Source organism: Anser cygnoides, chromosome 3 (genome assembly GCF_040182565.1).
Source record: "Anser cygnoides isolate HZ-2024a breed goose chromosome 3, Taihu_goose_T2T_genome, whole genome shotgun sequence".
NCBI lineage: Eukaryota > Metazoa > Chordata > Aves > Anseriformes > Anatidae > Anser > Anser cygnoides.
The window spans coordinates 42,325,310-42,353,279 of NC_089875.1; the positions used below are offsets into that span (position 1 = coordinate 42,325,310).

Below are 27,970 nucleotides of genomic sequence, written 5' to 3' on the forward strand. Positions count from 1 at the left end.
TGCTAGATTGTTTATCAGTTCTGTACGTACTTGGAAGTGGTTAACCCATTGTGAAATGCACTAGTAGCTTCTCTGCAGTTCTAGTTACTACAATGGGCCTTTCAGCTATTTTTACAAAAGTGCACAAATCTGAGTAAGTCTCGAACTGCTCCTGTCTGAAGTATGATTCAGGTCACAGCTGGGAAATGTTAGTGAGTTGGGGTTTGTAGTGCTGCTTGCTTTTTAGTTGATACGCTTCAGTAACAAATATTTCTCTTCGGCCTTTCCTATTTAGCGCTTCCAGGGCTGTCCAGTTACTGTGCTTGCTACTGCTCTCTGGATATTAGCCCGTGCAATGGATTTTTAAAGACTTTTAGGAGGTTTCAACAGGCCTCCAGGGAAATAAGGAAACTTGTTTAGCCCTATGCATAAAGTAAATGTTTAGTGATTAAAAACATGTTAGAACAATTATTTAATAAGGTTTTGATGTAAAATCACACATATATATATATATTTAATTGGTTAATGAGAGGATTTTTCAAGGGATCCAAGTATGGAAAAGACTGCAAGCTACTTTGATATTCTATCCTTGACAAGATGGCTATTTTCTTTCTGAATAATAGTTTGAACCAGGGAAGAAATTCAAGAAAGAGCTATTGTGTGTATTGTGTGCTTTTTTTTTTTTTTTTTTTTTTTTTTAGCTTGGAAGCCAGCGTGTAAAGCAGTCTTGACCTGTTTAGCAAGAAGTGTTTGTAGGCAAGCTCTGGAAAGGTCTCACAGCTGTGAGACTGTCAAGGCAGGGTGGTGGAGGGTGTTGCTGAGTTACCTGTGGAGAACGAGGGCTGACGCCACCAGCCTGCGTTACGTGCGACCACCGCACACCAGTGGCTTCCTGATTTAGAATATATTAACCGCAGTTGCATACAGAGCCCTGCTGTGGGCTTCCCTGACCCCGTGGGGAGTACCGTGCAGGTTTTTGTTATGAGCTAAGCAGAAAGTCATACCCAACTGTGAGAAGGTACTTGCCTTGCTGCGAGCAAAAGCCGTAGGCATCTCCAGTTAACGTGGAGTTATCATTTGCTCCTTTTGCTGTTGTCTTTGAGGCAGTGCTCTGTGGGTCAGTATGCTGAAGAAAAGACCTCTAGGCATCTAGAACTCCCAAATTGCATAGCCTTTATGGTGACTTCTGCAGACCACCCTGAGTAGCATGCTATTTAGAGAGCGCTCATCAGCTGTGATTTAAGCTAACTGTGATGCAGACGTACCAGCTCTCTAGATCTCTGTTGTCGAGCAGATCCCACTGGTTGGACTAACTGGTGAATAACACTCGGGGTTCTTGAGCAGGAGAGCGAGCCTGATCTTTTTCTCATTGTTGAATCCGTTGGCTAGTCCCCTAACAACCTACCTCAAAGTTCTTGTTTTCATAAGCAGTTTGCCAAATTAAGTTTGTACAGTCAGTGAAGGAATACAGTCTTGTCTTCCTCTTCCACTCTTGGCTGTTGATTCCTGCTTTCCTTTGTGCCAGCACCATTTGTCTGGTCCTGAGGTAAACTGAATCAAACTGAAATTAACTCAACAATCAAGTATATATACTCCTCAGCTACAGCAGCATGACCTGTCTGTTCCCTAACATTTGGACAGAGGAAGGAGGGAGAGGAAAGCAGAAGTGCACCCAGACTGATTGGGAGTGCCTTAAACTGCTTGTGAACACACCTTCTTCCCCATCCATCTGCCAAGTTAGCAGTTTGTAGTCACGAGGCTAAATGTTTTGGAAATTGTCATAGAGGCTTTTACTAGGCTTGCTTACTAGCTAGAACAATGCACTTTTCCAGAGGCTTGAAGTCCATGTTTTCTAGAAGGTATTGAGTTTAAAACACTAAATGGAATTGGTGATGCGCTTTGAAGGTGATTAATAAAACTTAATTTTGCTATGATAAACACTGATGTAAAGTTCAAAAGATGGGGTGATTTTAAGCAGAGTTAGAATTTGACACAGAAAAAGAAAATATTTTAAGTCTTTCTTTGAGGAAGCCACCTTAAGCTTTACTTCCCCTGTCATGTCTGTCCTTCCCTCCCCCATTACAAGACTTTATTCAATGCTTGGAAAAAATATCATTAATAACAGTGTCGTCTTCGCTTTTTTCCCCGAACTGGAGGAAGAGTTGGTATATAATTTCCTGCAGAACAAGATTCAAAAATATTAAATTCCTATCCCGTAAAGGTGACAACCTTCAGGGAACTAGCATCTATGTTAATACCTCCTGACAATAGGTATTTTTACCTGCGGAGGGAAGGTTGTGCTACTCTTATTCCAAATAAAAACAGTTGGAAACAATAATCTGGGGAGAAATTATACTAGTCTTACTTTGATGAGGGAATGAAAGTCAAGGCTTTGATTCTTTCAATGTTAAAAAGGCCCATATATTTGTGGGTGGGTTAGTGGAGACTCGGTGACGGTCAGGAGTTACGCCAGTTGGAGACGGTAGGAGTAAGTAAGGCATATGACACCTTCTGCTTATTACCAGAAACTTGGTGCAAAAATTTGGACATTTAATACTTTATTTTTGGAGAACTGGGGCTCTCCTTGAGCTTTTGTCTCGGATCCTTCCCCCTTTCCCTCTGACACCCTTCTGACACATTATTGTTCATTGTTTATGTTGGTCCTTTTAAGGGTGGCGAAAAGTAATTTGACTAAAGCAAAATTCTGATCCAAATGTGTCTGATAGAAGCTTTCAGCTGGTAATAAATAACATAATAGGGAGTAATTTTCTTGCTTGTTTGTTTTTCACATTCTCTTCTGATCTGAAAAAAATGTTTCAGTTTGTGGCAGGGCAACCTGATCCACAGTGATAATTTTTTCCTTTAGATTTCCAGCTATTCTCTCATCAGGAGGCTGTTAGTGCTAAATCTCTTATTTGTATATTTAAAATAGCCTGCTTCCTGTTTTCTTAAAGATGAATGTAGCATATGTGGTTCTGAGGTCACAAAGAATGCTTTAAATTAATTTATAATGGTGGAAGATAGACCTCACAATACCTTGTGTGAGTGTATCAGTAAAAGAACATTAGCTTAATCTTTGTTAATGCTGTGACACTGGAGTTAATATGACTTCTCTTTCTGTGAGAAATAATAAAGGGTTGAGACGTTTTGGAAATCAGTAGATGTTATACTTGCATTTCAGAATTCAGGAATTTCTAATGGAATATGTGTTTTGACTCTACTTTTGCTGCACTGCTTATTGAAAGATAGATGATGCTGTGATATTAAACCAATGTTACCCCAAATTAAATCTCTAAACTCAGAAATAATAAATAATTATTACTTTTTTGCTTCCATAACTATAAAAGTGCTTTTGAAAACATAGCAATAATTTTATAAGTTTCCTCTATTATTTATTTGTAAGGTTGTCATGCTAGCTGGGCATCAAAGAAAATACTGAAGTACTTTGGCATAAGTAAGACCACATTATAGTTTAAAGATCGGAGTATGATACGTACCCCAATGCATTGCTGCCTGGAACAGAGATGAAGAGGGAGAAAAAAATTCCTCTTGAAGTAATTTCCATTTTGTGGATGCAGACTCATTCTGAGGTGTTCTTGCAGAACTTTATAATGACAGTCCGCATGCATTTACCTACAGGACATGATTTGGATAAATTTATGATGTTTGTGTCTTCTCTGTGGAAACGTCATGCCTATTTTCTGCTATGCTGGACAGGTTAGAAGACATTTAAATTTGCATTTATTCCTTTACTTACAGATTACTAATATGGCTTTTACGTTCCTAAAAATCACAGAGTACAAAAGATGATGTTGCCTGATGGTGGACAGTGTTATGTGCGTGGGCTGGAATGTGAAGAGAGTCTATTCTTGATCCATTTTGGAAGGGGTTGTTGGGGCTATTGTTTTAACCGTGTTCCCTGGAATAATTTAACATTAATTTCCAGAAAGTATTAGTATGGATGCTAGATGTCTGTCTGCAGTAAGTCAGATTTTATTTGTTGATAATTCTTTGGCTGTTGAGCTGATATTCTGATTTCAGTTTACTTTGCCTGCTGGTAGCCAAAATGTATGGATTGATGTTAAACAAATTTCACTGTATTAAAATAAATCTCTTACTGATTTCATATGTTGACTTTTCTTGGGCAAACCAGTGTATATATTTCTATATATACACCTACTGGTGTAGGGTGATTCAGGTTTTTAGAGGCAAGTGAACTGAATGGGTTACTTTACATTCCATATAGTGAGAAAAAATCTCTTTTGATGACAGCATAATAATAGTGTAAAAATGAAAAAGAGGTACGTGTATATCCCCCGAGGAAAGATTTTATTTCTCCACTGGTAATATATGTGGCATTAGTAGTGCCTAGATAGCAACTCGGGTGGTAGTAGGTCATCTTTAAATGAGAGGAGGGCTGGTTTTTGCCAGGGAATATACACACACATAGATGTTTGTATCCCTTCAGTGTCACTGATTTCAGTTCAGTAAAGTAAGTAGACTTTTAAGTACAGTTTTGCATTAAAATGGAGAACAATCGTACCTGTTTCTGACTGGAAGAACTTGTTGTGCAACAGCACTTAACTGAATATTTGCAATGGTGCAATAAAATCTTAATTACAGCCTGACAATAACTATCAAACATAGCATCTATTATGGGACATAAAGATCTTTCATGATACTTAAGCTGGTCTGATGGAGTTGCTCTGTGTGTGAGCAGTGCATTTACTCAGTTGGATTTCTAAGGAAACAAATCAGTTTTTGTTGATTTGTCAGAGAAATGTCAAAAAAAGCGGTAAGCTTTGGGTGCTCCACTCCATGTGGCTCCGGATACAGTTCCAGGTCTTTGCTGCCTTACTGCTGTAGCTGTATCTATATCCTCATGATGCTTGTTCAAAATTAAACTCTGGAAGAAAAAATAATACCCTGAAATACTGGAATGCCATCTGCAAATGCCCCGTGCTTACAAGACAACTCCTTGGCTGCAAAGGAACTGCAGCATCTTTTCCTTTACCCGGCAGTTTCTCCTCCCGCAGGCGTTGTGCCCGCTGACCCATCTCCCAGCCCAGCACCCGAAGGAGGCCGTGGGCACGTGCCGATGGCTTGGGAGGGCCTCTGCAGACCTGGTAGCCAGGTGTGCTGCTGCTGGCAGCGGTGATGTGCAGTGTTCCTGCGAAAGCAAGGGTGAGAGTGGGCTGATCAGTCCCACGGTACTACCAGAAGATTAGGGCTCAGAGCCGTGTGTTTCAGGATTTCTCTCTCACTCATTATCTTCCTAAGCTTGGGGAAAAAAAACACCACCACCGCCTGTTGTTGGTCATAAAAGTAAGTAATAACAGTTTCGTTGAGGTATGTCGCTGACAGCGTAACCTGTGGATTTGGCAGGCACACAGGTGTTTTACTGGTGGGCACTGCGAGAAAGCCACGTTGTCCTGGGGACCTCGTGGGGTGCCTCCCGTTGAACTCCTGAGCACAGGGTGCGGTTTCGTGTGGGCAGCAACGGTAAAATTGTTGAGATGCGGTAGACCTGGATAGACTATTTTTCTCTTTCACTTCAGTAATCCTAAGTGTTACTTTTGGAAAAGAGGCTAAAAAAAATGAAGGTTTTAGTATAAGAGGCTTAAAGACTTTAATAAATAACCGGGCTTTACAGAATAGCTTCAGCACATTTAAAAGCGGTGAATATAGTCTTATATCACCTGTGCAACTTAAAAAAAAAAAAAAAAAAGTACTCTCTATTCCTCAGTATGTCAGACAGTTTTGTGGAATCGTATCAAGGATCTTTCCTTAAATAGCCCCTCCCTGGAAATGGCTGCCATTAGTCACAGGCTCAGCCAGCTGAAGATGTTTTGGAAACAGGTGCAGCAATGAGTAGCCAAAGAAGCTCTAGCATTCTGGGTAATTAAATGAGATAAAAGGTATGAACCAAGCACTTAATGTTCTTCAGGACACATACTTTTGAAAGGTAGCCTCGTTGAATGCTAGCTGCTTGCATACACTGTTCGTACAGCACTAAGGTGGAATTTTCATTTTCTGCGTAGCACACTTGCATCTAAGCTATGTTAAAGCTATTCAAAAGTATGCAGTACTTGATGATTCTCTTTTTAAACTTGCCTTTAAGTGGTTAATTATTTTTCTAAAAAAAGCATCTGCGTTACTTTTAATGTATGTGTTCTTCGTTTGCTACAGGTATTTCACCTATGGAAAATCCTTGAAAGGGTTTTCAAGTAGTAGAAGGGAGTTGAACTGGAAAAGCCTGCATCTCTGATTTGGTTATTGCTTTGTTGTTTATGTCTAGTCTCCTTTTTAAAACCCCTAGCCTCCTCTCACAAGCCCAAAGCTTGAATACTGAACTCTTTGCATTTAGATGGAGAACTTCTACTGTCTGGAAGACAAATGCTGTTGTGGGGAGGGATGAAAAGAGAAACGTGCAACTTTCATGTAATATCTTTGCTTCCGACCAAGCAGAAATATTTTGTCAGTAGTAGTTTCTGAAAATGCATTGAGATATGTGGGGAATTTATATATGCACTTACGCTGGATTTGTTCAAGTTAGGAATTGTGTTCCCACAAGTTAGGAAACTAATAAAATTAATTCACAGAAGAGTATACCTAAAGAAACACTGTAGTTTTTATGGGGTTAGATCCCTTTGTAAAGGGATCTAACTGAAATATGAAATTTTTTTTACATTGTAAACCCATGTAAAATTGTACTGAGTTACATCATATCTTCTGAAGGAAGACATGGACCTGACATTTATTTCTATTAGTACATGCAGAGTGGGATATGCAGGTAACATGCGTGGCTTTGTACTTCCCGAAGCCTTACCACAGACCTTGGCAGGTGGATCTGAAAGAATCATTTGCTTTTCCAGTAGAAGGCTCTTGTACTTACAGATTTACCTCTCTGTGTGCTAATTTTCTTTGTAAGGATAAGAACACTTGAAAGACCACTGGTACTGATACTGGTCAGAGCCTCTGTGAAAAATTTAAGCCAGTGTTTTGTTCAGAGCATCTGAGTGTGTTGGAAGTCTAACTTCATTTGTAAGGTGAAATGCACGTAGGATGCGTTCAGTTTATTTCGGAACTTTTTTGAGACTCAAAATCAGTTTGCTTCACTCTGAACTGACATGGACGTGGGAATATATTTTCATCCCGTTATAAGTAGCGTATTTAAAGAGCTGTAGGAAGTGTGTGCTGTATGCAAGGCTGTGGATAGGTCCCTGGGTAGTTCTTGTTTCAACTGGGTGATCACACAACTGACCACTGGTAGAACAAGCTTTACTGAGATGTGTGGAGAAACATTTTTCTCTTTGCTTGTCTGGCTGTTGAAATTGGCTATGTGTTGAGGAGGTCTGTGCCCCGAAAGCACGCCAGGACAACCCTTCAAGAAGCACAGGATATAGTATGTATTTAGGAGGCTACAAACTGGGGAGAGGAATGCAAAAGTTAGATTTGATTCTTGATTCTTTCCTTAAACTCACATAAGAAGTGAAGTTTGAAATATGAATTATTTGATTCATTTGGAGGAGTTAATCTGTTGGAGGTTATTTTTATTTTTTTCCCTCCTCCTCTGCTCTCTCAGCATTCATGGGGAGAGTTGTTTTCTTCAATTGCATGAAAATAAATAAATAATGGTTGAGTTAAAACTTATTTAACAGTTTGAGGAACCATCCTTCTGAAAGAAAATTGCACTATAAAAATAATTGTCTGTACTTTTATGGCAAAATACTACAGTACTGAAAACAGTTTGTTCAGTAGAATATTCTGCCACAGCAAGGCCCTTTGAACATCACTCATAGTAGCTTAGTCAGAAGTTGATCTGAGTTATGGGTTGTTTTGTGCTACGATTTGAGAAAGAGGCACTGGGATTTCTTTTGGGATAACTTCAGGTTCACTTGTTTCTTCTCCTGGGACGTTTAAAGTGCAGTGTTCTGCAGAGATGCCTGTGCTATGTGGAGATGGTCGAGCTGTCAGAGTACAAGCTCAGCATGGGTTATAATTTTCTCCTTTTTTTTTTTTTTTAGGTAAAATACTTTACTAATTTCTGTGCTGCCCCAGCTAAGCTACTTTCCATGCCCTGATTAGTTGACACATCCATATTCTGCAAGGTTGTGAATATGCCAGCAGTGGCCCAATAGATGCTGGTTTAAGAAAACACCAATAAACCTGACAGAAGACAATTCTATTTCTTTGTTCTTCCAGGCTCAGAGAGCTGGTTACGTATAGAGCTGTGCTCTTAACTGATCCCCTGACCAGGAGCTTACCCAGCCATTTTTCAGGAGCGGCAGGCTAAACTTGATTTGGAACTGTGTCAGTGCTGCTTGGGCACTTCTGAATAGTGCAAATATGTGTGTAGTATGCTCAGATTTCACTTCTCTTCAACTCTGCTTGTGCCTAGCTCCAAAAGCTGACTTCTGAGTGTCTTAAAGCAGTGGTTTTCAACCAGTTTTCTGTGGGTGCCTGGTGTTTTGCTGAAGACCTGTGAAGATCTGTTCTGATCTGCGAAGATATACCTAGGTCTGTTAGTTATTCAGTAGCCTCTAGCTCTCTTAGAATTTGGGATCAAAATCAGTACATAGAAAAGTTTGAAAAAACTTTGCATAATGCAACTGTCCTTTTGTAAATGCATTTACTTGCATGTATTTATTTCTCCCTTTTTTCTGCATACAGAGTCATAGGTACCTTAAATTTGTGTGTTTTCTTCCCCTCCTCTTTCTTGCTCAGAGAGGAAACTGAAGAATTATTTGACTGTTTTGAAAGGTGTAAGTAATATCTTACCTTATAGATACACCTACTTGTATTGTAGCAGGGCTTATAGGCAGTTCAAGTGGGGTAGAATGTACTCCAAACATTGTAAGAAGATCGATGCGATCACTGCTGTACTAAGCTTAAAGTACTACTGATGTTTTCTATATGTATAGTTAGTGTATGCTGTTAGTGTGTGCTATTAGTGTCTTAACTAATGTGATTTTAAATGAAATAATCGTTTATTAGAAAAATAACCCTCTTTATAGGAAGCTTGGAGAGAAAAATCAATATTTCTTCAGTGTAGAAGGGAAAAAAACATAGGAAGGAATGGTCTGCAGAAGACACTGAAAAATAAATCTAGAATGTACCACGTGGAATACCTGGAATCATTAGTTAAAATATCAGAGGAAGGCTTCTGCAGCATGTGTTATACCGCAAGCTCTGGAGATCTGTGGAAATCTTTCTATTGAAAAAGCATTTTTGAAATTTAAAGTGTTGTAGCAGCGTACTGAACCTGGGACAGAAATAACTGAAGCAGCACTTGTTTGGACAGCAGGAGTATGCCATAGGCATGCAATTGTCTAGTGATGTGAATGTTTTCCCCCCAGCTAGAATTAGAGGAAGAAGTAACAGGCATTTTTTTTTTTGCTTGCACAGTCTCTCATGTCCTGTTTCTGATGGATCCAAGGATCTTGTGTGTTAATGGGATATGAAAATAAATGTGTTTTGGGGAAACTGGCTAGTGAAGTCTTTACTTTGGGATGGGGGAAGAATTGCTGCCCTGAGCTTGCAAAGCATGTGGTACAGATACACCTGTAAAGAATAGTGCTTTTAATATCCACGTGCCAAAACTTGCACTGCAAAAGTAATAGTGGTCAGGGTGATGTTTATTTATATACTTCCCCCCATAGGTATATATTTTAGTTTCTAGAAAATCAACCATTATCTGCAGTTCTTTAAAAGGTTTATTTTATTGGCTTATTTGCCTTTGAATTTCATTCCAGTTTCACTCTGTTGTGTTAACTGCTTCAAACATCCAATTGTGGCAAAGGGAATTCAAGAAAAGCCAAATATAAGGGCTAAGTATTTTTAAGCCAAACTATTACGCTCTTTGTGTATTAGTTGTTTTACCCAAACGAGATGCACTTTTTTAGCTCTTGTGTAACGTTTCCCTCTGGAGTCTAAAGCAGAGCAGGTTACTGAGTAGGGATGTGAGGCTAGCTCAGCAGTGAGGATCCCTCAAAATGTTCCAAATGAGGATTCAGTTACACTGAAACTTAAGGAAAAGCCTACAGTTTAGGGTATATCTAGTTGAATTCAGAGATCTTCCAAAACAAATGGAAAAATACTTGAATTTGGCTGCTTTGCAAACTGTAATTCTTAAAAGTTATTGCTGGTACTGAGCTGGAAAGGAAGACTGTTGGTCTGTGTCTCCCAGATCTGCTGGAGCCAGCAAGGAAATTTGAGGGCAGTTCTGCAGAGCTGCTCAGTGGAAAGCCAAGCAGAGACCGGTCTGAGTGTCCTAAAGTGCATCTTCAGGTACTGCGGCACATGTCTGGTGGGCCTTATACTTTATCTGAGATGCAAACCACCTGTTTGAGTTGGGGGAAGGGGAAAAAGGAAGCAAAAATCAAGGTGGTGGAGAGAATAACTTTTTCCTGTAGGTAAGATGTCTTTGTGCTGTGTGCTTTTGGTCTAATGTAGTCTGAAATGGGGACTTAACTAAATATACCTTCACCAAGTCTGAATCCTTTGCAGGAACTGCAGTGGATTGGATTATGTGTAGTGATATTTAGTCTTCAGTTGTTTTCTTTTTTTATAGCAGTGTCAGGCATGGGGTACCTCTCTGTGAAGGGGAGGGAAGAAGCGTGCAGAGCCGTGTTCCTGTGACCGTAGCATGTCTGGGAGTGCAGGTGCTGGGTCAAACGGTGCTCATGGGCTCCCCGGAGCAGATCCCTGCAGACCCCAGGAGACAACTGAAGGAATATGTTTTCTCATATTTTTATCTCTTTGTCATTATGGAGGTAAGCTGAAACCAAGGCTTTCTGGATCCAGCGCACTTTGGCAGCTGCCATGGCTGTTAAAGCTCAATGCAGTTGATCTTTATCCTTCCCTGTGCAAGGCAGTGACTTGTTTGGATGCTTGTCCAGTGGTAGGGTTCTGGAGACTTTTCTCGGTCTTTTGTAGGTCTCTGCTTCTTAAACGTCTTAAAGATTGTCTCAACGCTGGTCATCATCTTGGTAGAAGTTCTCTGTAGTCCAGCTGTTAAACTTCATATCCCTGGGTTGTCAGACCAAATATATTGTTAGTTTTGACAGGACTGATCCTGTCTGTAAGCTGAATTAAGTCCAATTCCTATTTTGTGGGAAATTCAGAATTAAAAAAAAAATTCATTTTGAAATCAGTTCTCAGTTTATTTTGGACTTCTTATTTTACAAAAACAGATTATTAAAAATATTTTGTTTGGTTTTATAATATGGTGATAACGGTACTTTGATAGTTCCATATTAAAAATTACATATATATAAGAATCAGCGCTCAGTCTATTCCCACAGGCCGCCCAGGTAGATCGATATTTTTCATCTGAAAAAATGTTTCACTGGAAAAGCTAATACCTGCTTTGTTTGCAAATAGCGTGCAATGGATATAAAACTTAACATAAACTGTTTTTTTGAGTGCTATCCAAGTAGATTAGACTTTGAATACAAACTTGCGTTTGACCTTGCATGTACTCCAGTACTGAAGTGCTTTCAGACAGTTTAAAGCCACTTCAGGAGTTCAGTGGAGATGTTGGACTGAAAGCTGTTTGTAGATGCCCAAATCTCTGACTTGCACAGAGGAATGAAAACTAGTTTAGTGGAATTATCTGAGGAAGAGGTAGGTTGCTTGATTATCTAGCTACTTAAAATAAAAAATCAAGTCATGTGGTACATGTCTCTTCTCCCTCATTCAGCCAGTGGCTTCAGACATTTAATTTTTGTAGGGGAAAAAAAATAGAAATCTAGAGTGTAATGAAAAGGTAAATGATGAGGAAGAATATTTTCTGTTTTCATAAGTTTCTATGTTTTTGCTATTTTTGCAAGAACCTTACAAATTCTGAACAGTGATTGTGGAATTTTGAGATGTTGGCTTACCCACTGGCTACTCTTCTCCTACTTTGTTAGCTCTGGTGTGTGATCAGACAGTTAAATGATTCAACTCAGTAGAGTGGTGGAAAACTGTAGCTTAACAAAAGTAATGGCAACAAGTTGCTGTTATCCCGTTTTGGGTTGGTGGTCATTTTGTACTCCTCAAGTTTTGTATGAACTACTACAAGAACTACTGTTGGCAGTAGGTAACGCCTGTCACCAACTTTGAATGTTTAAGAACACTTTGGTTTTGACGGTTACTTTTTTTTTCCGCTCCTCCTCAGGTAGACGGAGATTTTAGAATTTATCCTTGCCTTTGTGACTTTAAGAATAAAGGACTGAATTGGTTTAACCATTATTACGAAGCTGGTTTTCTGACTTTGCGTAATGACCACAACTGCATCCTGATGATGGTTGACTTACCAGGAACAAGCAAGAGAATCAGTGTAACTTGCTTTCAGAACAGTTCTGTTGCATTTGATTTTTAGCTTAAAGAAGCCATGCTTTATAAGGACAGAACTGGCACAAAACCCTTTAAGTTTTTAGAAATTTCCTATCAGTTCTGTAACATTCAGGACTGTTGTGATGCTTTACTTTTGGCTTTTTATTTTGTCAGCTCATACAGCTCTACAGAAGAGAAAAAAAATCATATTTTGTTTCTTATACAGGTAGTTGTGTACTTTGGGTTGCAAATACAGCAGCAACTGTGTATGTTAGTCATTTCTCACTTAAAATCAGATTCCTTTTTCTGTAATAGTCCCCATTTCTCTTCTCTCCCAAGTTTAACTAAAGGGCCTATTCTATGCTTTTAACAGATAAAGCATTATGAATATTGCTATTTCAGATTTCAGAAATCTAATAAGTAACTGTATTAAGTACAAGCTATGTTACCAGTTTTTTTTGGTAAGTATTCAGGAAAATGCATTATGAAATTCTAATCCATTATAATGGGATGCCTTCGAGGCTAAGAAACCACAGCTGTAATAGCCACAAGATTGCAGGATTTCAGAGCAATGAATGTGAGGACAAGGCAGCCAGCTTTGGCCTAGTTAATTTGTCGAGAGGAAGTGGGGACTGACTGCAACAGTTCAGCTTTCGAAACTGAAGAAGTGAACAGATTGCTGCTCAGCAGAGTTGTGTATAGTGTATTTTTAAAATTAGTATTGTGATAAGTAAGTTGAGCTCTAAACAGATGAAACCATGTGCATGCTTCCTGTCTGTCTGAGACATCACACAAGTGCCTGGGGGTGGAAGGATGAGTTTTGATACACATCAGCACGTATCAGAAGTGGTAAAGCTGGTATTTCTTTTGCTAGAGAAGGATAGAATGGTTTTTCCTGATCTCTTTGATTGGCTATTTTGTACGTAGTGTAAATCACACAATCTTTAAAAGCACAGAGAACACTTCAGAAGCCCTTCCTGTTCTGTAGCTGCCTTTATCACAATGTCTTAATTATAGGAGTTTTTTGCTGAGTCAGAATTTGACTGTCAATAACTAGAGCCAGATTAGGTTTAGTCTGAACTACTAATTTGAGCTTCACTTTTGCATTCCTTCAGCATATATTTAGTAAGACTTTATTCTGTGTCTTCAAGGCTTTAAATCTTTATTTCATCCCTTACGATCTCTTCAAGTACCTAGCTACACAAATTATTAACTTCCTCTTTTAAACCTAGAAGCCCTGTTCATCCTGCAGCCATGGGATTTCATAATGCTCTAGACAGCAAGATTAAAGAACCTTCCAGCGTCGCTTCTCTCCTGCACGATGAAAGAGTGGCCAGGCACTACAGGGTGAATTTGGTGAAGGACTGTAGCTGGCTAACACGTGGGTGTTTGCGATGCTTCGAAGTAAGAGGCAGGGCTCTGCAGAAGCCTACTCTGTTACTGTGAACGTGGGCAGAAAGAGGACCAGTCAGGTCCAGGACTGCACAAAGCAGGGTAGCACCTTTTGGGTGCTTAGCACAAGACCCATCTGCAAGCACTCACGACTCCTTTGAGCATCCCATTTCCTTCAAGGTGGCTGTGCCCAGGGTTTGCTGCACTCCTTATCCAGTGCAGGAACAAACTGGGTGCTTCATTCAGCAAGCCAGGGTCCTGGGGACGTAGAGTCTAGGGCTTTGCACTAGTTGCCTTTCAGCCTAAAGTCTTAGTGTCTAGGATTGAAGACAGCCAACAGGCTAAGCTGGGGAGCCATCAAGTCAGCACACTTGCTAGAGTTTCATGGCACGGTATGTGCCACATTAACAGTTCGCTGCTATTGGAAATGGAAACGTGCTGCATCCTCTTTCCTCCTCCCCTCGGGGGTAGTTCTGGGGAAGACAATAGCCAAAAATAAATGGAATGTGAGGCAATACCACAGCCTTGCCAAAAAGGCAAATGTCATGCTGGAAAGTAAAAATACCGTTTGCAAACTGTGCAAAATAGCCTGTTAGCGTCTCTTGCTATCAGTTAGGCCGTACCCGGAACACTGCATCTGGTTTTGAGCACAGGACTTCAGGAAAGATGGGAGCTGATTTAAACAGGCCTCAGACGAAAGCGTTTAGAAATACAGGGTGCCTAAAAAACACAGTCCCTAATTAAAATGCATACAAGAACTTTTTTTTTTCTTTTAGAGATGAAATTACTCTAAGGAGGTGTATCTTTAAATATGAAAGCTGCAAAGAAAGTAGAAGCACGCTGGCCTCCATATGCAATATTGATAAGACATAAAATAAGAGTGGCGGAGAAAATGTGGACGATATTATGGAAATAATAAGCAGTGGAATATACTGCCTACAGAGAGTGTGGAATATTCACTCCTGAGTTTAAGAATAGATTTGACAGACATCTGTTATGAATAATACAGTTAAAATTATCCTGCCAAGAGGAATGGCCTTGATAACCTTTTATGTGTAATTAAGTTTGTTTCTTGTTACCAAGGATCTCATCCATCTGAATTTAGTCTCCAATAAATTGGTTAGATTAAGTTATTGTAGTCTCACTGTAGGTATTTTTTAAACTCATTTTGTTCCTGAACGTCCTGTCCCTGGCTGGCAATTTGACATCAGCTGACAAGGCAGCAGTTGAGGGAGCATGAACACCCCCCCTCCCCCATAATTTCTTGTGTTGCTGTATGGCATTAGCCAACTGTACACCAGAACCTACCGAAAGCATGGTGGTATACAATGGCTGTCTGCTATGGGCATGTTTTCTGTTGATGACAGTGCAGTGACTATATGTGTGTTCCTAGTTCCTGAATGTTTGCATTTGTGCATAGCTTCCATGTGTGGATCTGTAACTTAACAGGTAATCTGTCTTTAGGATGGATTGATTAATCAGTAGGAAAGATATGCTGTATCTTCACTTTGTTTCCTATTTATATTTTTAGTTTTGCGTTGGTTGACAGTTGCATGTAGCTTTGACACTACTTCTGATACTTGTTTGACATTCTCCTAGTTAGCAAGAATGGCAACACCAAAATTGAAATGCTACATGTGAATTTTCACCTAAGTAATGTGTAATTCTGTGACAGTTTTACTTTTTAATGTGATGTTAAGAAAAAATGCTTTATACTGCTTTACAGATCAGCTACAGTCATGATCTGTACAAGCTGCATTTCATATAAGTATAGAATAGCATCTTAAATGCATAGGATTTCAGAGTATAATTTTATCAAAACATCTTTAAACGTTACAAATTGAAGGAAACCATAGCTGTAGTTAGTGACTTGACTTGGATCAATGTTCTAGAAATTTGAATTAGTACATGTCATTCCTTCAACTTTGCCTTTCTGTTCTAATCTATGAATAAAAATAAATCCCCCTATTCTCTCCCTAACCCCCCCCCTCCTTGCCAATGATTAGTTTAGGAAGAATTGTTCTAAGTATGGAAATAAACCAAGGCAAGACATTTTCTTTTGCGTTTGAAGAAGAGGCAGCCATGGTTTATGGCCTTTTTTTTAAGGCTCTGTTTTTCAACTTGGTATGAATTTGTGCTCAAAGTTTTGGGCAACAAAATATTTCAAAAGTAGATGATAATAAACAGATGCTTAATATAGTACAGTTTCAGTGTGTGTGGGGGAAGCGACATCCTTAGATAAGGATCTGATTTTAATTTCTGTTTGCCGTTCCTGTTCCTGCCATCGGATTCATTATTTTATCTGAAAGCATTGTCATCTTTTCTCTCGACCAAAATGACAGCATTTTTGTAATCTCAGATAGGTTTGCTGTAGAATACAAACAATTCCTTCCACATTTATAGATTTCACTGTTTTGTATACTGTTGCACTGAATTTTTAAGAACTAACTTATTAAAAAGAAAACAATAATTAAATTGTCTTTGATTGGAACTAGAAATATTGCCAAAGAATTATCAAATTGTTTTAGAAAAGGTGGCTTTTTAATTGATTTTATTGACTGTTGATTTTTCTGGCTCCACGTAGTTCTATATTAGTCACTTCATTATGTTGCTTGGGAACAACCTGGACTAGTTTGTTTGATTAAACTATCAAATCTTTGTTCCAGTCAATTTGGAACACAAGCATATCATTAGCTTCTCTTCTTTTCAATCCTTTGAAACATCCCAAGTTTTCCACACTTTAAACAGCATTTCTAGACAGATTTGTGGCATGCTTTTAAAACTGAGGCAAGTTACCCAGATCTAATAATGTAAATAATGCTTCTAAGCATTATCTGAAGCTTTTAACTTTTAGTTGGAAAAAAGTGTTTGCCAAGAGAGAGACTTTAACTAGTGTTCAAATGTAAAACAGATATCAAGGACAACATTATTACTAAATTATTTTACCATCTAATAACAAACATGTAATTTATATATATATATACACATTTTTTTCCTAAAATTCATCATATTTGAATACCTTTTTGATTCTTGTTCTGAAACACATGAAATCAGAACAGTCATTAAAGTATCAGTGACTAAAAGAGAAATCTTCTTTTGAGAAGTTCCTTTTAGAAGTTAGTTATTACTTTTTTCATCTTTACATATGCAGAAACAATGCTCAGACTTCGCTTGGGATATACAGAAGTTGCAAAAAAGCGTGGCGGACCAAAATTAGTGAAGTTGGACCATTTGCAGTACTGCACTCTAATGCTAAATAGTTTGAATATTTAGTTAAACCTTACAGAGAATTGCAATCTGGTAGCTATGGCGATGATTGACTTGAACAAAGATTTTAGATTCAGCAGGATAAACAGTGGAGCAGACATTTGAAATGTCTTTCCTTCATGTGGTCTTTTGGCAATGTAGAACTAGAGAAGAGACCTACATGAGGAATTTAAAAGAAGTGGGATTAGTTTTGGACAGTACAATTGGTTCTGGAGTATTGATTAAATAAAACATTCTTATAGAGTGATATGCTATATTGATGGGGAAAAAATGAATACAGATTTCCATTCTGATGTCTCAAAGTACTGTATAAACATCAAATCCCTACTCCCCTTTGGGTAAGATATGCATGAGCCACATTTTGCAGACTTGAAAGCTGGTGTGTACCTGCTGGGTTGCATGGATGTGGAGGAAGTCTGTGGGCAAGTTGGAAACAGAATCAGAATTCAATGATTCCATTCATTGTGTGTGTGTTTTTTTTTTCTTTTAGGCATAGTCATCTTTATGGAATTGCTGTTTAGAATAAAATGAGAATTTAAACTTTAAGTGTTTGGAAATGACACTACTCATTAAATTTCTGGATGGAAAATGTAGTTGCTCTTTGGGTATAATTAGGATAGACTGATTTTTGAATCCTTTTCTTTGAACTATTTTTCATTTTCTGTGTTGAGTTAAATTATTTGTACAATTCTATATCAATTTAGCAGAGTTTTAAAAAAAAAGTAACAGGGTTATTAGTTCCATAGAAATCTAACTTTACACAAATTAATACAGAAAACTCATTTTGCATTTAAGACAGATGTATTAAAAAGGAATATTGCCTGTTGTTACTGGATTAAACCTCTTGGTTTGAGTCTCTAGGTCCTTTGTGATCTGACTATTTGTAAATCTTTTCTACATAGCTCATTTTTATTTGGAGAAGAAAATCAGCTTTTGTGTCTTTTCAAGTCTTTGAGAATTGTGAATAAGCTAGGTGTGGAACTCATGTAACTGGATAACTTGAAATAAAGGAAATCTTCCCTTTGCACTTTTCAAGAACACTAAAGCTATCAGAGGTTGGTTTATAACTTCCAGACATCTGGCCGCTAGCTTCCGCTAACTTCCACCTTAGTAAATAAAAATATGAAAAAACCTGTTTGCCACAGTTGTATGATGTTTGCTTACGAGACTGGTGAGGTGTTATTTGAAACTTCCTGTAGATTCTCAGTTGAAACAGGTTTCACTACAAAAAGCCTCTCTGCTCCTCTCCTTTGAATGGAAAAGTGTTCAGTCTGATCTTGATGTTGTTATCCGAATTTTGATTTGCTGGTAAGACATTGATAGCATTGAGTAGCTTTCTTCATAAACCTCAAAATTCCTAGTTTCGTCTTTCTCAGAACTTTACAACAGCAACCAAAAAAAAAAAATCAAGCCAAAATCTGTCAGCCAGAAGTAAATTTGCCTAAACCTCTCTCTTCCCCTTGTGCTTTCACGTAATAGCCTTTCCATATAAAAGAACAGCACTGCCCTTCATTCTGTGCTGTAGCTTGCAAGTTTCCAGAAAAATTAATCCTACTTCCTGTTGCAGTGTTCTCTTTTTAAGTCTTCTTGGCTTCAGTCTTTCTTTTTTTTTTCAAATGTTGCATTCCTCTCTGAGCAGTTACGTGCCTCAGTAACAGGCTTTTTAAAAAGGTTTTTAGAATTTTTCAGAAACGTGTTGCTCTGAGGATAGGAGGAATGTATTTGAAATCAGCTTAGGTTATCTGTCAAATTGAGTACATTAAATATGGCACAGTAATAGGCTTTTCCTGAGTGGCTGCTGCCTGAGTGGCAGTTGACTGTCCTCCCAACCACAACAGGTTGAGTTTGTAATTAAGAATGCAACTCTTTGCTCACACTCCGTGATTTTGGTTATTTAAGAGCCTGATTCTGCAGTGTGTGGGCAGGTCTCTGCTGCTGGGTGGAACTTAAGGCAGTTTGAAAATATTTAAGCAAATAATCTTAGCTGTAATCTTCAGTGAAGTTAAGTATCTTAGTAAGTGGGGAGAAAGTGTTTTAATGTTTTGTGTTTTTTCCTGATTTTCATGAAAATGTTTCTTCAAAAATTGTCTGTGTGAAGCTGGATTTACCCTTGTTACCCCCAAATGCTGTTCTTCTGAAATCTGAGGTTTTTCAAGCCATCGTTGCCCCCGAACGTTTTGACCCCTTGTTGACTGGCTTTAGGGTGCTGCTAATTCTGCAGGACGGAACAGGGGTTTGTCATCAGCCACGTGAAACTTTGGCCATTCATGAGAAGCTTTAAGGATCTGGCTGGATTTTGCTCTGAAGTAGTGGGGTATGACTGGTTGGTTGTTAATGCTACTTTGGGGGACTGTGGCTGACTGCAGTTGGAATAGTAACGTGCGTGATGGTCCTGCTGGCAAACTGGGTGCTTCCATCTGGAAATAGGGCAGATGCACAAACCATGAGAGAGCACTTCTGAAAGAACTTTTAAATAGAGCGTGGAGGGTAGAAAAGTATTTCCATTGTTTCTGTTGCTTAATATGAACAAGGAAAAAAAAAAAAAGTAAGGTATTGAGCTTTTTTTTTTTTAACCTAAAGAATTAATTTGGGTTCCTGGCAGGGGAGAAGGCCTTTAACAGGCTTTCTGTAAACCTTGGTTATTGAAAACAAACATGTTAGATTTCCATTTGAAAACTAAAACCAGTCATTACTTTTTAGTAGTTTGTGGTTTTTTGCTTTCTTGAAAATGTTTCATTGGTTTCCTGATTTGGGAGCTTTGTAAAGTGGATAGGCCCTGCGTTTTGAATGTTTAATACAAGATGCAATCCTGGCTTCTTGCAAACTTTGTCAGAGAGACCAAGGGGGAAGGTACAGGCCCAGCTTTCTCCTGGCATATTAATCTGAAAGCAGTCCTGCAGGCTTTCCTCCTAAGCGTGTCTGCTGTGTTTCTAGATTGAATGCTTAATCTTGTTTTCATGTGGTTTACTTGGAACATCCTGTGCGCGGTGCAGAGGAATACAGATTAGGAGATAGAAATAATGCATTCGCACACGGTGTATTAGAAGCACTTAGAGGCAGAGGACAATGTAAAGAAGCTTTATCAGCTGCTGCATGGCATGACAGACCTCGCAAAGGAATTCCAGCACAGTCATGCAGCACAGCTGAAAGAGGTGTGAGGATGATTTCATCCCACGTAGACGGAAAATACCAAAACGTCCAGAAAAAAAAAAAAAAGACACGTCCAACCGAGCCCTGGAACAGCCTTGAGGGGTATGTAAAAACACGGAGCCAGCACTTAAACGGCTGACAATCAGAATTTTGGGGGGAATTGCTCTGCAGGAGGCTGGGTACCCCCCCCCACCCCCCAGAGCCCCGCGTTAGCCGGGCGGGAGCGGCCGGGAGCCCTCCCCGGGGCCGCCTCACGGGGCCGGGCCGAGCGCGGCGGCGAGCCCCCGGCCACCCGGAAAAGTTTCACTTCTGGCAGCTTGGCGGCGCCGGCCCCTCCTCCCGGCGCCGCTCTTAAAGCCGCAGGGCCCGGCCCGCCCCGCCACCGCCGCCTGCTGCCGGCCCCTCGGCGGCTCCCGTGCCGGCGCCCGAGATGCTGGGGCCGCCAACGTCCTCGTCTGCAGACGGAGCCTCGCCTGCCGGGGCTGCCTCTCCTCCTTCCCCTGGCGGAGGCGGCGGCGCTGATTTCAGGGTGCCCGTGGTACGAGGTTACCGGAGCACGTTCTCAGCTGGCAGCCGCCTTGTAACGTGCGCGGTGTGTCTCTGGTAGCCGGCGCTGGGAAGCAAAGAGACTGAAAGCACGTCCTGCCAAAGCGTGTCAGAGTGAAACGGGCGGGGATGCACTGGCTCTGGGTGTGAGGGTGTCGATTAAATGGCGTAAGCACAAAGCCGAGAAGGAATAACAGGAAGGTAAAAATAGCCGCGTGCTTATTTTTAATCTCCGTCTAATTTTGGTGGAATTGACTGAAACCTGTTTGAGAACAGGTGACTCATCTAGAGCTGGTGAAAATGACAAAGTCGCAGCACGGATTAGATGAAACGGATGCCAGGCTTTGATCGTCGCTGTTTGCATGTTGAGTTTGCCTTCTCTGTCACGCATCACATCTTGCTGGTTGTTTTAATTTGCCGTTTTCAGCTGATACTATCAACCAGAATGAGGGAGGTATTTTGAAAAGTTCAGTTAGGCGATTTAGGGGGAAAAAAAATCATTTAACACATCTTTCAGTGGAATGCTAAAATCACAGAACGCTTTCCTAGGTGCATCCATTAAAGATTTCCAATGGCAATTGGATACTTTAAAATGTCTAAATGATTCATAGTGGTTAATAAAGAAGTGTATTTCACTGGTGTAAATATTTATGTCAAAGCCACTCTGATACTGTATTTCTAGTACGTACCTACAGTGGTTAAGCAAATGGTCCATATGTTTGGCATTCCTCACAATTACTCTATTTACAGTGCTAAATATTAACTAATGCCAGTGAAAGGAGTTAACCATTGTAACAGTAGCTTCAGGAGGTTTAGACTAAGGATCAAAATTAACTTCTGGGGGAGTAACAGAGATCAATTCTTGCAGATGTTCGTTCCTCACATGAATGTTCTTTTTGGAAGAAACTTTTAAAAGTAAGCCATAATAATGATAAGTTAATCACTAGTTGTATTGATTAAACTCTTCATAAAAAAGAAATTGAAATCCTATTTTGAAGTTTGTTGATGATTGTGGAGTTGCCTGTTTCTCATCCATAGACTTCCAAACAAAGACTGGAGCTTCAAAATGTCTCTCTTCTCTTTATTTTTATTTTTTTAATTAAGATTCAGTAGTAGTGAAGAAAAGGCATTTTTTATTTTCCGTAAGCTAAACCTAACATTATGAGACTGTCCTCGAGATCATCCTTGAGATCATTTGCTTGGCTGTATTGGGAGGTATAGACTGGTACTGACACAACCAGCTCTTGCAGTGTGTGTTTGTAGGAGAATTCTAGCTACAAGCGTGCTTGGAGCGATCTGTCTTAAAATAATCTCGATAGTCTATACTTCCTATGAAGTTTAGAAGATAACTGACATGAAAGACTATCAGCATCGTAGTGTTGAAGAGTTTCTTCACTAAGGAATGGGGAGATCAGGAGGATGCTCCCCTCGTAGAGCTTTACTAACTTTGCAAGAGAATCTGACTGTTTTCCACTGTTCAGATTTATGTTGTGTGAAACAGTCAATTGATCTACTGAGAGCACTAAGCAAAATCAAGTTTATCACCATCTGAGTCCCTGTCTCAGCATCCTTCCAAGAGGAGTAAGTAAAGCACTTCAGCCTGCCTTGAAGGCAAGTACTATATTTGCACTGTTACAGAAGGAAATGAATTTCTGAATCCCAGCGTTGTTAACAGCTACCTACTTAATCTCAGTTGAATTTTATTGTTACTAAATCTGTAATAGAAATGGATATGTGTTCATGGATATACTACTCTAGTGCAGTCAAGCATGCATGTGGAGAGGGAGAAGGGGGGCTGGGATTCATTAGAGCATTCATGTTTCTGATGATCTTGACGGAGTATATTGGTGACAATCTTCTAGTATTCTGTAATATATTTTATTACCTGAAAATGAGTGTTAGACTTGAATGAAGAGTCAAGATAAAATGTTATTAGTACGGAGTTAACATTGTAGCAGCTCATGTCACTGGGCTTCAAGTTTGGCAAAACTTACATTTCCGGAAGACAGACATTGAAGCATCCAGGTACCTACTTGCCTGCCTTTACTTGTGTCCTGTCAGAGCTGGAAACAGCCAGGGGGAGCTACCTGCTGTTGGGTGCAAACACCCAGGGACATGCACAGCCTCAACAGTAGCTTGGAGAGCTGTAGAGCACTGTGTTATCTCCATATTCTTCCTGCAGAGAGCCTAGATGTGCCAGCGTTGCCTCTTGTAATCTGTGCCTGAATCTTTAGGGGTGCATAGACATCACGTGGGCTTAGGCAAGGGCTTAGATCTCTCTCCACAGTTGTTATTTAGGGCTGCATGGAGGCCTGCAGCTCTTGGAGATGTAGCTCATTGCTGTTTCTCATTTACCCTGCCTTCTGTCTTCTGACCCAGCTTCTACAAAGTGATCCGGAGAGGTGGTTCTGCTACCTCCTCCCCCAGCTGACACTACGAGAGGTTGGGTGAGAGGAGATGGACCTCCTCTGAAGGAACACAGCCTTCCCGAGCCCACTCATGCTAATCGGACTCTTGTTCTACCCATGTCCCCAGAACGTTTATTTCCCTTCTTCTGTTTCCCTATTTGGGTGTTACCTGTTCCTCCTGTTGCTCATTGCAGAACCTATTCCTTTGTCTGGGCCCTTCACTTTTGTTGTGGATTCATTCTATCACCATTCTCCTGCTGTACTCTGTCCCTCAGGACACGCTCCTGGCAAGCATCCATCCACATAATTTACTTTATTCAAGAGTAAAAAAAAAAAAAAAGTCTCTCCAGAAATGTTCTACTTAAATCAGGCTCATTTTTGATTAGTATTTGAGAGAAATAAAACAAACGCCACTGTCTTCAAGAGATGCCTCAAATCTTGAGGCAATTATAGGAGAAGGTGGAAACGCTTGGTTGGCCTTCACCATTAGAGCAGGGCTGGCTGCCTGCAGCATCCCCCGGTGGTGCAGAGGTTGGAGGTTTATGAGGTGACTTGTTGCAGACAACCGTGGTGTCAGATTATTATATTTACGGTAGTCGTTGCATGAGTTTAGTGCTGCACTCTGTGTTTCTACTGCTGGGATACACATATGCTGTCAGGTTAAGTTTTATGGAGCTGTTTTGTAACACTGTCCACAAAAAGCTAGCGTGACGATGATAGCTGTATTGCCAGCAGCCAGCAATTAAAAAACAGTTGTTTTCCTTTCTGTTCCAGGCCATTGATGAGCCTCCCTATCTCACAGTGGGCACTGATGTGAGCGCTAAGTATAGAGGAGCCTTCTGTGAAGCCAAGATCAAGACAGCAAAAAGACTTGTCAAAGTCAAGGTATGTGGTTTTCCTGCAAATACTTTTGGGAAAAGAAGTAATGTATGTTCCACGTAGTCCTTTTCTTGGAGATTGGCAGCACAGCCTTTACAATAACAATAAGTGTGTTTTTGTTATGGGGTTGGGAGGGATTCCCCCACACGTTTCCCCATGCAATTAGATACATTATGTTTCCTTCACTGCTTTGTCATCTGTCTGCCATCAGGATCTGTGGCCTTCAGTGCCATAGGCTGACTTTAACGTAGTTGCTGTAAAATGACAAATGTAGGTTTATGTATGGAACAATGTCTTTGGGAAATAGATAAAGCTTCTCAAAAGTAGATTTAATATCGTTTCTTTTACTTCAGGAGCTCAGGTCACTGCCATTTTGCAGAGGCAACTACATAATGCTTCAGGAATAAGATGAAGTCCTGCTGTCTTTCAACAAAGACTTGGCATATTAAGTCCTACGGAATAGCAAGCAGGGAATCTCACCTAATCTTTACAGTTTCTAGTTAATGACTGACTGAATCAATATAAGCCACATGCAGTAGAAATAAAAATTGTGGGGAGGGAATGTAAGAGACGTTTTAACACCCATTGGGAATTTAAAGTTGTTTGTCTGGTTATTTGTTGTTTGTTCATTTAGGAATATTAAAAAATATTTTAGCTTGTTTTTACTTTGCAGTAAGTCCTTGCTGTAAAAAGTCCTTAGATTTCAGTTTGGATAGTGTTGCCCTAAAAGCTTCTAATTTGGGAGCAGGTACTACTTTTCTGCTCCACCTCTTAACCTTATACAGAGATATATCAGGGCAAGGATCAAAAGTACTTATAAAAAAGAAATTATATTGTTGCTCTGCAACACAGTTATACTGGCAGAGTATTTTTCTTATCTACTATAAAAATAAGTGAAAAACGTGTGCCCTGTGAGTGGAGGTAACATGTTATAGGAGAGTCTCCATTATAAATTGTCGTGCAGGGCTTGAACCTGCCCTCATGCTATGGCCAATTTTGCCTATACTATGTGTAAGGGCAGACTGCCTCCAAAAGCCCTGATGGGAAGGATATTGTCACTTATGTGATGATTAATGTTGACTGTGATGAGAAGATGCTAGTCTTAAATCTGACGTCTTTAAAAAGCCTTTAGAGCAAATGAGTGGTCTTCTCATTTCATTAGTCATAGCTATTAACAGCATGAGCTGGTTTATGTTTTACAGCACCATTGAATTTAAGCTATTAAGTACTGGTATTTAGGTGTGAAGTGTCAGTATTTAAGTACAGGAATTGTGTTGTGCACAGATTGGTGAAGTCCTAACTACTACCAGCACTTTAGAGGACTTTCAGCCCACCTTCTTATTCTTAGATGGCCACTTGCACTTTTGTGGTGTCCATTGAGAAATATTTTTGTATGGATTTACTCGCAGCTTGGTGACTGCAATGTTTTGCAGCAAGATCCTGAAGTGTAACTGAATTTTCAGTCTGAATTGCTTGTGGAGGCTGTGTCTAAAGTCTTGCAGGAGGTGGAAGAGAGAGAGGGAGCCTTCACTATCTGTTACTGCATAACTTAGGGCAGTTAAGCACCTGTACAGTTACTCCTTTGTAGAGTAATGTGTGTTGTGGTGTCATGGTTTGTGGTTTGGTGTGGGTTTTTTGTTGTTGTTGTTTTGTCTGTGAGTACAGTATCAATATCTCTTCATTCTGATTGTCCTGCACCAGTAGTGTATCATCCCTAAACTTAACAGTGACCCCTTCATTTTTTCCTCTTTCTGGAGGGTGCAAGCTTTCTCCAGTATTGGTCTAAGCAGAATTCTTACTATCAACTGTACTTTGGAATTTTGATAGTTTATCTGCTACATTTATTTTCCACTTGTTTAACAGACGTTTTCCTGGCCCCAACACACTATGTATCTTAGTCTTCTTTGTATTGGGAGCTCCCTCTTAGTTGCCAAAAATTCAGTTAACTTCATAAGAGAAATTTTAGTTTGACCCTTTCATTTAAGTTTCAAAAATAGTTGCTCTGAGAAAGGAGGGTAGCAACATTTTTTTTTTCCTCGGTGTCAAGTTTTGTCATCTTTAGGAAAGTAAAATACACTTAATTACTTCACCTTTTACTTGCTTTCTTCATCTGTCAAATACTGCTTCCTGGAATATTTTGAGGTGTGCCTTCATAATGACTCTTCCATCAGCAACATAATTTAGTAACTTTTATTTAATGCAACTCAAGTGCAATGTGTGTAACACTTCATTATCAATAGATGCCCTACTTCACACTTACATGGTAAAGAACTTTACATTAAACAGCGTATCTTCATTACACACATTGCCATGTAAAGGAGTAAAACTGAGAGTTGCCTGGACTCATGAAAAGTTTTGAGGACACTACAAATTTGACTAAAGAATGCAACTTATGGTATTACTTGTAGGCCACTCCCTCTTCGTAGGATCAGTTAGAGCTTCTCTTAGTTATTTAAACCAGTTTATTTTGACAGTGTACTCTAAAACACAATTAGCACCATCATCCCCACCCACCAGTTTTATTTGGGTACCCTGCACAGAAATTTCAGAAGAAACTGTTTTCAGAGTCTGTCTTCATTAAATAGAAAGTAGCAGAGCATCTGCTACATAGAGCCTTACCAGGACCCTCATTTCAGGAAGGTGAAGAAAAGGGAAATTCCACCCGAATCTAAACAGTGTGATGACCTGCTGGTCAGATCTGATTTCTGCTAATACCCAGTAAATTTTTTTTTTAACTTTTAAAAATATGTTTGGAAATCTCAGGAAGTGAAAACTGTTGGTATCAAAATCTTTTGAAAAAGAGGCACGTTCCCAATAAGCCTTTTAAAAAGAGAAAATGTGCAGGAGTACATAATAGTAATTTGATGTGTTCTTCTTTCTTTTGTAGTACACTGTGGCTGGCTCATGGTTTTGGATAGAGTTTCTTTATGCTGTGAAACACATTAAAGATAATTACAGAAAGTTAATTAAACCAGTTGCCTCTAAATCAGAATTGATACACTGGTTGTTTCGTCTGAGTGACCACAGGTGTCGGATTATTTTGCATCTAAACTTTGAACTTTTGATTTCTAGATAAATCCCCATCAGGCTGAAGTTCAGAAGGTTGGCCCTTGCTCTGTTAATCCCTGTCCAGAATCTTCTGTGTGGCTTTCAGTTTACAAAGTATGACTTGTGTCTGTCTGTCAGACAGGAAGTATTTACCATCCGTAGGTGGGATGATGCAGCTCTAAAAAGAACATACTTTCAGTAGGTATTGCTGTGGTTTTAACAGAAGATGGACAAGATAACTACTTCATGAAGTAACACCTTGAGGGTAGTAAAGCATTGTAGTGTGTTTATTTTTTAATCAGCCAGTCAAGGTAGGCTTTCCTCAGTCCTGGTCTTAGGTGCTATTCTCAACTGTTTGCTTCTGTCAAGGCTTACAAAACTCCTAAACTTAACTCTTGAGGAATCAAAGTAAGAGAAGTGGTGTTAGAAAACAGTATCTGTTCTGAAGCGAACTTCACCATCACTGTGTTCTGCACAGGAAACCTCAGCTATAGCGAGAACATAACTTTGGGCGCCCTTGTGAACCAAGTTCTCCAACTTAATGTAGTATTACTGTTAGCTATTGTGAGTACTAAATAAAACATCATACACTTAAACAAGTGTGCTCTGGCGAGCTTTAGAACATCATTTGTGTGTGTTAATAAAATGTATATATATATATGTAATGCCAGAGTTTTCTCAGGGTTTCCCTGAATTTTAAAACCAGAGTGGGGATAAAAAAAAAAAAAAAAAAAAACCAAAAACTTCAGGTGCATCGATCCTTTGACTTAGTGTGTGATCAAGTTAGTTCAGAGTGAAATGAATGATCAATATCTGTATCAGATGCTGCAGGTAATATTAATCATAAATTTGAATTTCCAGTTTATATTTTCCTGACAGTGTGTGCTGGGTTAAAGACACAGCCAATGACTTGTGAAAATGCCTCGGAAATGCTTGCAGGCTTTACTTAAGTTTTGGAAGAATGAAAATTTAGCAATCCG

General features: G+C 39.6%; 1 protein-coding gene across 4 annotated transcripts in view; it reads left to right on the plus strand.

The window, feature by feature from the left end:
- ARID4B (AT-rich interaction domain 4B) overlaps positions 1-27,970 on the plus strand; it is an 87,889-nt gene that overhangs the window by 6,244 nt on the left and 53,675 nt on the right. For 3 of the 4 annotated variants that reach the window (XM_048047914.2, XM_066994027.1, XM_048047915.2), the window contains exons 1-2: positions 5,943-5,996; positions 23,838-23,948. In XM_048047914.2, the coding sequence (XP_047903871.2) occupies positions 5,958-5,996; positions 23,838-23,948 (150 nt within the window). In that variant the 5' untranslated portion in view covers positions 5,943-5,957. Of the gene's footprint in view, positions 1-5,942; positions 5,997-23,837; positions 23,949-27,970 lie in introns of those variants that run through there. The other variant, XM_066994026.1, reaches the window with a different exon arrangement.